Source organism: Pelophylax lessonae, assembly GCF_965119305.1.
Source record: "Pelophylax lessonae genome assembly, chromosome: 7".
NCBI classification, from domain to species: Eukaryota; Metazoa; Chordata; class Amphibia; order Anura; family Ranidae; genus Pelophylax; species Pelophylax lessonae.
Genome location: NC_138774.1, coordinates 168,525,587 through 168,537,908, shown reverse-complemented (window position 1 = coordinate 168,537,908; position 12,322 = coordinate 168,525,587). Strand labels below are relative to the sequence as shown.

Here is a 12,322-nt window from a genome sequence, read left to right as displayed (position 1 = left end):
TTCGCTTCTGCGCGCGAGCTAACGGGGACAGGGCGCTTTAATTTTTTTTTTTTTTTTTTACTATTTATTTTATTTATTATTTTTTATTTTTACACCGTTTAAAAAAAAAAAAAATTGATCATTTTTATTTCTATTAAAAGAAATGTAAATATTCCTCGTAATAGAAATAGGCACGACAGGACCTCTTTTTTGTGAGATCTGGGGTCAAAAAGTCCTCAGATCTCACAAGTACACTAAAAGATAGAAAAAAAAAAAATAATTATAATATAAAATGAAAAAAAAAAAAAAAAGGACCTTTAAACCGGTTGCTAGGCAACAACATTTTCCGTAGCTCCGGTCCTCCAAGACCATAGAGTCAAGTGAGGGCAAGCTTGCCCTCACTCGACATCCTGTCTGTGAGGATTCGGGACCGGATCGTTTTCCCCGCTGCCGGCGGGTCCGGTAAGCGGGGAAAAGGACCGTAACGCGTCGGGAGGGGGCGCCTCTTCCGCCATCCCGGAAGGGTGATCCCACGGCGAATCCGCCGCTGGGACCACCCTTATCGGAAAGCCAACTGTCCACCGTTTAAAAAAATACCAGGGTTATGGCAGCTATCTGCTGCCATAACACCGGTATTTAGGTTTAAACGGACGACGTATATAAACCTTTTTGGACTTGGACATGGTGGCTGTATGAAGGGTGACAGGTACTCGGGTACTTTGTTGGGCAGGTGACAGGTACTCTGGTACTGATGAGCAGGTGGCAGGTACTCGGGTACTCCGATAGGCAGGTGACAGGTACTCGGGTACTCCGATAGGCAGGTGACAGGTAGTCGGGTACTCTGATGGGCAGGTGACAGGCAGGTGATAGGTACTGATGAGTAGTACTCACTGACTGATAGGTGATACTGTACTGAGGGGTACTGATGATCAGTACTGATACGTGATAGGTACTGATGAGTACTGATGAGTAGTGATGGGTACTGATGAGCAGGCGGCAAGTACTTGGGTACTTCAGGCGTCAGGTACTCTGATGAGCAGGTGGAAGGTACTCGGGTACTCTGATGGGTAGGTGACAGGTACTCAGGTACTCTAATGACGGGTACTCCGTTGACAGGTACTCAAAGTACCCGAGTACCTGTCATCAGAGTACCCGTCATCAGAGTACCCGTCATCAGAGTACCCGTCATCAGAGTACCCGTCATCAGAGTACCCGTCATCAGAGTACCCGTCATCAGAGTACCCGTCATCAGAGTACCCGTCATCAGAGTACCCGTCATCAGAGTACCCGTCATCAGAGTACCCGTCATCAGAGTACCCGAGTACCCGTCATCAGAGTACCCGAGTACCCGTCATCAGAGTATCCGTCATCAGAGTACCCGAATACCTGTCACCAGCCCATCAGAGTACCCGAGTACCTGTCATCTGAGTACCTGATGACAGGTACTCGGGTACTTTGATGGGCTAGTGACAGGTGCTCTTTATTGGGGGGGGGGGGGGGCAATCAGTGTGTTTAGGGTGCACTGTAGTTGGTAACTAGCTGTTACCACAATCTCCTCCTCACACAGGATCAGTGTGTGAGGAGGAGAACACGGTGACAGCTAGTTACCGTGTTCTCTGTTGACATTTGTGACCGGCTGTGATTGGACACAGCCGGTCACGTGGTAAAGAGCCAATTTCATTGGCTCTTTACCTAGATCGGGGATCGACTCTGTCCGAGGGACGAGCCTCGTCCCCGATCGCTGCTCTGCGCGCCCCCGGGGGCGCGCATTGCAGAGAGAACGAGCGGCTCGTGCAGGAGCCGCTCATGTGATCGGCTGTGATTGACACAGCCGATCACGTGGTAAACAGCCAATTTCTATTGGCTGTTTACCTTGATCAGTGATGGGCTATGTCCGAGGGACGAGCCTCATCCCTGATCGCGCCGCTGCGCGCCGCCGGGGGCGCGCAGTAGCAGCTAGAACGGGCCGACGTCATATGACGGCGGCCCGGATCTAGACAACCACTTTGCCGACGTCATTTTACATGACTCGGTATGGAAGTGGTTAATATTCGCTACACCAAATTCTCTAGAGGTAAAGACCTTTTACATGCAGACTTATTCATGTTCTCACTGCTTGGCCTGCTCTGGACTACAACAAAAACCTGCTTCAAGAACCATTTTGAGGCGCTATCCTTTCATTTCATATTTCGGCTGGATCAGCAGGGACCAGTCGAGCTTCGAATCATGAATGGGCTGGCTGGTTGTATCCAAGTTGATTGATGGATCATTTTGGGTATAACCAGCCTGTTGGATTTTTCATACGATTATTTCCAGCAGCTATAGCCACTAGCAATAGTCGCTGTGTTCTGCCGGCAGGGATGGGTCCCCACTCCCCTCAGCCGCGAGAACATGACTGCTCCATGGAAGGGATTTCCCCATCAACACTGACTGATAAGGAAATCGAGAGAAAATTGCTCCATCTATGGCCAGCTTTTACCCAGAACAAGTATGCCAATATGGACTTCTAAAACCTAAGATCTGCATACTTATTTCAGGCTAGTGGTATTTTAACCACTTACCGCATATCGACGTATATTTACATCGGCAGACTTTGCGGGGGTATACCGGGGTGATGCCTCTAGCTAGAGGCATCATCCCGGTACCGTGGTTACAGCCAACGGTCGGCTTTCCGTCGGTAACGACCGATGCTCGGGAGCCGCTCGATCGTTACCCGGGTGAGCAGGAGGGGACGTCCCCCCCCCCCCCCCTCCCGCCGCCTTCCGTGGCATTGCACGTCCGCCGGCTGGATGGAGTCCCGATCAATGCCGGAAACGGCTTCGATGATGTAACACGGAGGCGGCGTCCATGACGTCACTTCCGGGTTACTGTGCTGCAAAAAGCGGCAAATTTAAAAAATGGCTGTATGCAAAAACGCCGTTTTCGGCGTTTTGCGTACATGGAAGTGTAGTAGAGGGGTCGAGGGTCTTTTAGACCCTCGATCCCTCCATAAAGAGTACCTGTCACTACATATTGGTGTCACAAGGGATGTTTACATTGCTTGTGACAGCAATAAAAGTGATCAGATTTTTTATTTTTTTTAAAACCTGTAATAAAGTTAAAAAAATAAATAAAATAAATTTAGCCGCCCCGTCACCGTTAGCTCGCGCGCAAAAAACGTATACGGAAGTCGAGCCGCGAATGAAATCGCTGTTCAAACCACACATGTGAGGTATCGCCGCGATCGCCAGAGCGTGGGCAATAATTAAAAAAAAAAAAGAGCTACACTCTAACTCTAAACTGGTAACCGTTAAATAAATTTAAAGCGTCGCCTATTGAGATCTCTATTGACCGTAGTTTGTCGCCATCCCACAGGGGGGGGGGGGCGCAATTTTAAACCGTAACATGTTGGGTATCTATTTACTCGGCGTGACATCATCTTTCACAATATACAAAAAAATGGGCTAACTTTACTGTTTAGTATTTTTTAAATGCAGTGAAATATGATTTTTCAAAATTTTTCCAAAAAAATTGCGTTTTTAAAGACCTCTGCGCAAATACCGCGTGACAAAAAATATTGCAATGACCGCCATTTTATTCTCCAGAGTCTTTGCTAAAAAAATATATATAATGTTTGGGGGTTCTAAGTAGTTTTCTAGGAAAAAATACTGGTTTTAACTTGTGAACAAAAAGTGTCCGGAATAGGGCTGGGGCTTAAGTGGTTAAGAAGGTAACAAATGGCAGTCCCCATATTTTAAATCTGAAACTTTGTTTTCTCTCCAGTATGTAATTAAAAATGAAAGAAATGGTGCTACCCGCTTTTTCCTTTCAAACACTTTTAACATTGTGTCTTATCCTCCATGCCAATTTATTGATACTATTTTTTGTAATTTTTTTTTTTTTGTAGGAAAGATGATTTCAGAAGGAGGTTCGTTTATGCGGGGAATGCTGATAGGAAGTGCATTCTGCATAGTGGTTACTCTTCTAGGACACATTAAATTGAGCCACGAACCCGCTACCCCCCATGAACATCATCACATTCATGCTCCTAATAAAGAGGAGGTTCTCAAACTGATGGGAACAGAGAAGATGGAATTGAGTCAAAGCATTCGAGTGTACTGTATTATCCTTGTCAAGCCAAAAGACTTGAGCCTTTGGGCTGCTGCGAGGACCACCTGGAGCAAGCACTGTGACAAGGCTGACTTCTACAGTTCTGAGCAAATGAAGGTGTTTGACTCCATTGTTCTTGACAGTAACGACATGTGGGTTATGATGAGAAAAGCTATCCAAATGGCATACAATAACCATAAAGATGAATACAACTGGTTTTTCATCAGTCAGCCCTCCACCTTTGCCATTATTGAAAACCTAAAATATTTCCTTCTGAAGAAAGACCCATCGGAGTCCTTCTATATTGGTCACACTGTTAAAGAGGGAGGTTTGGATTATGTGGATATTGCAGGTGGTATAGTGCTAAGCCTTGAATGTGTAAATCGTTTTGTTGATGTGATGAATAAGCCAGACAAGTGTCCAGAATCAGGCAGCATCTTATGGAAGGTCTCTGAAGACAAGCAGTTGGCAATGTGCCTCAAGCACAAGGGTGTTCTGGCAGAAAATGCCGAAGATTCTGAAGGTAAAAATGTCTTCAACACAAAGTCAGTAGGTACCCTAATTAAAGAAGCAATGGCAAGTGACCCACAAAAAGTAGTGGAGGGTTGCTGTTCAGACATGGCAATCACCTTCAGTGGACTGTCTCCTAACAACATGCAAGTCATGATGTACGGTGTTTACAGATTAAGAGCATACGGGCACAGCTTTAATGATGCATTGGTATTTTTACCACCCCCAAACTCTGATAATGATTGACCAGACCCGTCTTTATCCTTAATTGTTACACTGTTACCACCAAGAAAACTGTAAAATTTCTAAAATCAACATCTAGTAACATGGGGCAGGTGAAGGAAGAAAACAGCTTGATCTTTGTATATGTGTAATTTACTCTCTTGTTTTGTGTACAATGTTGGAGTTCTGTTTTTTTTTTTTTTTTTTTCTTGCAACCATGTCAGGACTGCAAATTTTGTCTTATAAGAAATACTGCAATGGATTTTACACAGTAATGACTTTTGCACTCAAAATCTATTTTTCTAAATCTTTGAAAGGTGGGTTGATCTTTTCCATTTCGGTGGTAAGTAAGATTGTACAATTCTACTGGCATGCTCCCTATGGGAGAGTGTAAATGATTTGAAAGCTAGAATATGTAACCTATATGAGGAATAGGTTCACTAAATTCTTTTCTCAAAGGAAACACAGTCTGATTTATTGGGGCAAAGGTAGAGTGGAAGTGTTGGCCATTGCAACTGATCAAATATTGGGTTTTATTTTGTAGCTTAAAATAAATACAAAATTGTCCATGAACACTGTTGTGGACAGTCCATCTTCTATTTCAAAATGTAAAGTTCAAACTAACATTGAGATAAAATGGGCATCATCTCCAGTTTTCCTTTTCTTCAGCTTTTAAGCATTAAGCTGATTGTGCCATTTTACAAAGTGCATTTATTAGTACTTCTTTTCATTACCTCACATACATGTTAAAATGGATGGATAGCATGTAAATTAAAATATACATTTGGGCGTCTTTCATATAATAGCATAGGAAGCACCCCAGTATTTTGAGTACAGGTAGGTTTTTTTTTTTTTTTTTTTTTTTTTTTTTATTTCTCTTTTTCTGCTTCTAGAAGTGGAACATAATGGACAATGGCAATAGCTGGATACTTGGTCAGTTGAATAATAACCTAATTGACATACAAAAGGCTTCAGAAACAGTTGTAATTGGATGCTGCAATATAGCAAGAGCAAAAGGCTGCTCACTTCTTTTATGGTTCCTCATATTTGTGTTTTACCTTTTTTTTTTTTTTTTTTTCGTTGCTGCTTTATTTGTCAGTGCTTTGGGCCTCGTGCACACTGAGCGTAAGGCACGCCATAGAGGATGCAATTTTCTTTTGTGGTTGCAGGAAAGAAGATCATTTGATGCCCCCATCAACACTGACCTCACCTATGGCATCTCTCCCACAGAACTATTGTGTATAGAGGGGGGCAGCAGGAGAAGTTGTCCCTTCCCCTGCTGGAAGAACACAGTGATTATTGCTAGCAGCTATACCCACTGGCAATAATTACATGCTAGAAATCTGACATGCTGCTTGTACCCAAGTCAATCAATGGATCTACTTGGATACAGTGAGCTTCCCCATACATGGATTGAATTCCAGCCGGTCGCTGCTGAACTGGCTGAGATTCAAACCATCTATGGCTGGCTTTAAAACATTGCTTTTAGGGTCGTTTGGCTTTTTTTTTTTTTTTTTTTTTATTTTCTTCTTCTGCATTGAAACACCCCATGCACACTTAGGCATGTAGACGCATTTAGAGGCAGAAAAATTTACCCAAGCACTTGTGCCATGCTTTTTTTTTTTTTTTTTCTCTAACAAAATGCTGCTGCCAGGAGGAAAGGCATTTATGAGAGCTTAGCAAACACCTTGTACACATGGGACCTTACAGTTAGGCCCCTTTCACATGGGCGATCTGATCCGTCTGTCAGTTTTTCAGGCAGACCTGATCGGATGCTCCATGCATCCCTATGGGGCAGCAGGTGTCAGAGGTGACATCTCCGCTGACACCCACTGCTATCCGATCTGGTCCGTGAAATCCGGACGTATGGAAACCCTATTTTCCATCTGTCTGGAGGATCGGATGAGAATAGACAGGCGGTCCCTTTCTCATCCGATCTCCCCATAGAGGACAGCGGGGATCTGACCGCTCCATCTCTGCACACAGAGTGGAGACTTGGCTGTCATCCGCCTGCTCAGCGGGGATTGGCGGATCGATCCCCAGCTAAGCAGAACAGACTCCGTCGGGCACACCGTCCGTGTGAAAGGAGCCTTATGCTCATGTACTCCACAATATGTTATGGTACTCCTTAACCTGAGCTGATTTGATTTGACCAATTTTGTGTGGATTAGGCAAAGATGCATTAGGAACCAGCAGACATCCCAAGCCACCTAACCCCTGAGGGAAGGGGAATAGCAACTGGCTGGGTTGGATTTAATCTGATTGCTGCTGTTTTGATGCCAGGGATAACATTCTCTACCTTCCTTATAGACCTAATCATAAATGCCCAGACATTCTAAGCAAGCATACTTCTGGAAAGATCTTCCAGGTGTTGTATTGTGCCTGCTCCGTGTCTGACTGACTGACCTTTTGATGCTTATGGCCTATGCTTACTACCATTTGCTGTTGTACTTGTGGCGTAGCTGTCATGCCAACAGTGCTTGAATGAATCTTCAAGAGAGAAAGTGGTATTCTCTGGAGTTAGTTGTTTCTAAGACCTGGTTTAACCCTGAAGAAAACGGCAAAGTATTGGTGCCTATTTTTCTTTGTGGACATATGTGTCAACAGTTATCTCAGAACAGGACACTTTCACACAATACCTGCAAGTGAAGGCCTTATGGGGGTTGTTAAATATTTGATAAAAGTGGACTCTTATTACAGGGCCCCCTACCTGATATTTTTGTGGACCAAGAAATTTTCTGTTAAAACGGAAGTAATCCCATCGATTTAACAGTTTAAAAAAGTTAAATTCCTGGCAAATGCCTGGAATGTGATTGTCACATTGTTTGTGCTCTCAACCAAGCTGTCAAACCATCCAATGGCTGGTGTCATAACTGATCACATGTGGAGCATCATGGCAGTTGAAGATTAAACAGAGGCCATGATGGCAGCTTCCTTTAGCTGAAAATTATAGGGCCTATTTACACTTTAAGGTAGAAATCTCCTTTAAGCATGATTTCCTGAACATCTGAAGCCCATAATGTGCTGAGTGCCCCCTTATAAACAGAGTATATAATTTATATATAACTAAAAACAGAAGTAAACCCCTTCAATTTAACAGTTTGAAAAACAGTTCCATTCCTGGCACGTGTCAGAGCATCAAATGTCTGATGTCAGAACTGATCACATGTGCAGCATCAAAGCTCAAACAAAGTCCAAGATGGCAGCTTCCTTTGGCTGAAAATAAGAGGGTTCAGTTCTGCTTTAAACTGACCCTGGCAGCCATTTTAAATTTGTAAACATCTTTCCTAAGAAGGTGCCTGTTAATAACTTTTTTACTTGAAATAAAATCTTCTGTGCTGTCTAACCCTGATTTATTTTGTCATAAGGATGTGACTCGAGGCTAAATGTCACCTTCTTCCCCTAACTCACTGTCGCCCTAACAAGAGGCACTCTCACTGGAAAGAGGTACAGTGAAGTGGGTAGAACTCCGTACCAGTGGCAGTTGGGGGAAGTCCAGCCATTTGTAACAAAGTAAAAGCCGCATATGAATAAAGAACATAATAGGCTTCTCTGGCTGGCAGAGTTGTAAATGGGACTTTGCAGTACTTGTTAAGATGGGACTTTTTAGGTCTCGGTCTCAGGTTTATCTAATGGGTATACACCCTCTGGCCAGTATACAGCATGAAGATATATAAAACCACTTATTTTCTGATAGTTGTTACATTTCTGGAGTGCCTGCTATTTTAACTTCTAAGTTGCATCCCACAATTATCACTACAGTCACCTTTGTGGTCAAACATTTATGAAACATATCCAAATGTTTTGGGTCAAAGTTATTACTTTGCATTACTTCATACACAAAGTTTGGAACCCACCTATAGGTAATACTTGGGACAGTGACAGAATTTTTGTAAAAGGCACTTTAGTAATGTCAACCAATAACCACTTAAATCACAAACTTAAACCACTACCAAGCATCTCTGCATTGTGTTCTCTAGTATACATTGCAGTAAACAAAATCTAATTGTACAAAAGAATAGTGTTGTGGAATACTTGCACCTGAGAGGATAGGTCTTATTGAGGAAATGTATAAATTTATCTCACAAATGTAAATGATCATTTGTTCAAACAACATTTTTTAAATACAGTCAGGAAAGCTTGTGGTTCCTAGTTTAGGAGGTTAGAATAGTTAAAGCAGATCTCTCCCCAACAAAAACAAAACATGATTTAACATCTTAGCCAGTATACTTGCTATCGTTGTTTTAGAATGTTGGTCAACCTATATAAATATAGGGGGTATCAAGTGCGCCCATCAAATTTCCTCCCCAGTAAAACACCTCTTACCATATATTACCGAAGCACGTGCTAATCGATACACCATTGTGCATGCGTCAAGGTGCCATTTGTTTTGAATGACATCCCAAGTCACTGTTACAGTAGTGGGTATGCTGTGCATTGCATCGTTCTCCATTCACATGAGTCATGTCTGATTTTTAATGTGTTAAGATGTTACAAAATGCTGAATAACATTGTTCTTTCTTATGCAGTAAATGCAAATGTCACCCAGAATTTCTTAGCCTAAAGGCCACAAGCGCACTTCTACGTCTTTTCACAGATCTTGTATCTGATCTGTGCATGGGCTTGACAGCTACTGAGCCCTCAGCGTCTATGATTCTGAGTCACTCCATGCTTTGCCTCTGCCCCTGAGGAGTAGCGGTCATTGCTTTTACTCCCAAGTTGAGGTTAAATTTATTAGGGTTGACTCTGGGCACTCCTAGGAGAAGCATTGGGTTCTCTGGTGGCTCAGTGGGATCTGTACATTGTGATCTGTGCCTTTCCTCCCCTGAAGCTTCTTCCTTGTCTGTGTTGCAGGATTGAGATTGCCGGCATATTAGTAATCGCCCATTTCTCCAGCCGGGCCCAGATGGATGTGGTACGCTAACCTGGTAAGACTGGAGGTCTGCGGGTTCTCAAGGACCAATTTGCCACCCTGCTTTAGTCACTCAAAAGTGGAACTTCCGCTTTAAGTGGTCCTGAACTCCCCATGTCATTTTTTTTTTTTGGGGGGGGGGGGGAGCAGGTACCCGCTCCCACTTCCACTCGTGCCACCTAGGCGGTTTGGGCGGAAGTTCTCTTCTGCCCCTCCCACCCTGCAATCTTCTGGGATACGTCAGAGGTCCCAGAACATTGCCTGTCCATTCAGCACGCGCAGCACGACTCGCGCATGCATAGTGCTCACCCGGCTGTGAAGCCGCAAGCTGTCACAGCCAGGTGCCCACGCCAGAGATGCCGGCGCCGTGGGGAGAAGACGGAGAGAACCGAGTCTCCCCCCCCCCGGCCGCATCGCTAGACCGTGGGACAGGTGAGTGTGTGTTTATTAAAAGTCGTAGTAGAGCTGCACGATTGATCGTAAAAAAATCGCAATCTCTATTCACCCCCGCCCCTCTGACTATCTTAACATGACATTTGCTCAATTCTTAACATAGCTCTGAGGGAGCAGAGAACAGCTGTCAAAGGGAAAAAAAAAAAAAAAAAAAAAGATCCTGCCGCAAATGCCTATCAACATCAGTCTCCCAGTTAGGCCCCTTTCACATGGGCGTTATGTCCGTATATCACCCTATCCGTTTGCGGGTGATGTATGGACATAATTCATGTCTATGGGATTGCGGATGTCAGCAGATGGTCATCCGCTGACATCCTATTTGCGTCCTTTCAGTTCTGTTCCATTTTTTGGAACGGAACAGAACCCTATTTTTTCTTCCGTTTAAAAAAGGGAAAGGATGCAAAATTGGATGTCAGCGGTGTCATCTGCGGACATCCGCGATCCCATAGACATACATTATGTCCGTATGTCATCCGCAAACGGATGGGATGATATGTGGACATACGGACCGGATGACACAAATGTCATCCGTGTCCGTGAAAAAAAAAAAGTGCCGGAGCGGATCGCAATACGGTCCGCTCCGTGTGAAAAGGGGCCTAAGGTATAAACACAATGAATACAATGTATCTTTTCGTTCAGTCTGCCGGAGGAGGGAAATTTAACCTCTGTGTCCACTCACACTAGTACGACTTGTCAGGCGACTTGGTCAGCCTGACAAGTCACGCACTGTCGCTGTCCATTGACTGGTACAGGAACCGTTCTAATAGGAGCGACACCAGTCGCTCCAACTTAGAAAAAGGGTCCTGTACTACTTCGGGGCGACTTGCATAGACATTCATTTTATGAAGTCTGTGCAAGTCGTGCCGAAGGCGCGGCGCACGCGACTTCACAGGTCGCCCCCGAAGTCGTGCCGCTGCAGTGTGAACTGGCACTTAAAGACTAAACTTTTTTCTGACACTTGCAAGTTAAAATTATTTTTTTCAGTACTTGGAACCCCCAAACATATATATATATATATATATATATATATATATATATATATATATATATATATATATATATATATATATATATATATATATATATATTTTTTTTTTTTTTAGCTGAGACCCTACAGAATAAAATGGCGATTGTTGTAATATTTTATGTCACACTGTATTTGCACAGCAGTCTTTCAAATGCAATTAATACACTTTAATGAATAAAAAAAATAAATAAAACGAAACAGTAAAGTTATCCCAATTTTTTTTTAAATTATGTAAAAGATAATGTTATGCAGAGAATCGTGAGAGAACCGTTATCTTTATTCCAAGCAAAAAAAATTGTGATTCTCATTTTATCCAGAATCGTGCAGCTCTAGTCAGCAGCTACACTTTTTGTAGCTGCTGATTTTTAATAAACATGAAAATGGCTGGAACTCTGCTTTAACTATATGACTGTTCAATCCCAGGTTTTTAGAGCGAAGAGCATCTTTAAATTCTTTATTCCTGTGATGCTAAAAGCTAAGAATGCTACTTCCCACAAGGTCTATGATTGGGCATGGGATGCTTACTTCACTTAAAACAAGACTCAAAGCTTTTATTTTTTCTTTCTGTGGGACATATCCTCCTCTTCCTACAGAAGGTCTGAACCAGTTTTTCTCAGCACTAATAAAGGTTATGTTTCTGCCCTTTTCTACTTTTTTTTTTTTTTTTTTTTTTTTTTAGCCTTAAACATGAACATTGTTCTTCTCACCATCTGTCTGGCCCCAAGTCACCAAAAGGAAAATACTTCAAATTGAATGGATGTAGTTATGGCTGTAGGCGTCACTAAGCCACTGATTCTTTCAGAAAGGGTGATTTTCTTTTTTTTTTTGTCATCCCAGATGATCCCCCCCCCCATAAGTTTGTACCAGCTTCTCAGTCCACCACCTCTAGGTGACTCAGCAGATTCGACACATTCCTGTCTGTGTGCACGGAACTTTTTTTTTTTTTTTTCTTTTTTAAGCATTTAAGTAACTGTATTACAAAAGTTTAAAGGCCACTATCTGATTTTCTGTTCACACGTTCTGTACGTTCTTCAAGGTGGATGTTGCAAGCTAAGCTGATGCTGTCTTTGGACATATCATTCAGCTGGCAATTTAAGCTGCAGGCAGTTTTCTTCTTTTTTGGGCTTGTT

The 12,322-nt window shown here is 43.0% G+C and overlaps 1 protein-coding gene across 3 annotated transcripts in view; it reads left to right on the top strand.

Moving 5' to 3' along the window:
* The window catches only part of C1GALT1C1 (C1GALT1 specific chaperone 1), a 29,189-nt gene extending 23,667 nt beyond the window's left edge, over window positions 1-5,522 (top strand). For 2 of the 3 annotated variants that reach the window (XM_082262520.1, XM_082262519.1), the window contains exon 2: window positions 3,866-5,522. In XM_082262520.1, the coding sequence (XP_082118646.1) occupies window positions 3,871-4,824 (954 nt within the window). In that variant the 5' untranslated portion in view covers window positions 3,866-3,870 and the 3' untranslated portion in view covers window positions 4,825-5,522. The remainder of the gene's footprint in view (window positions 1-3,865) is intronic. The other variant, XM_082262521.1, reaches the window with a different exon arrangement.
* Window positions 5,523-12,322: the final 6,800 nt, after the last annotated feature.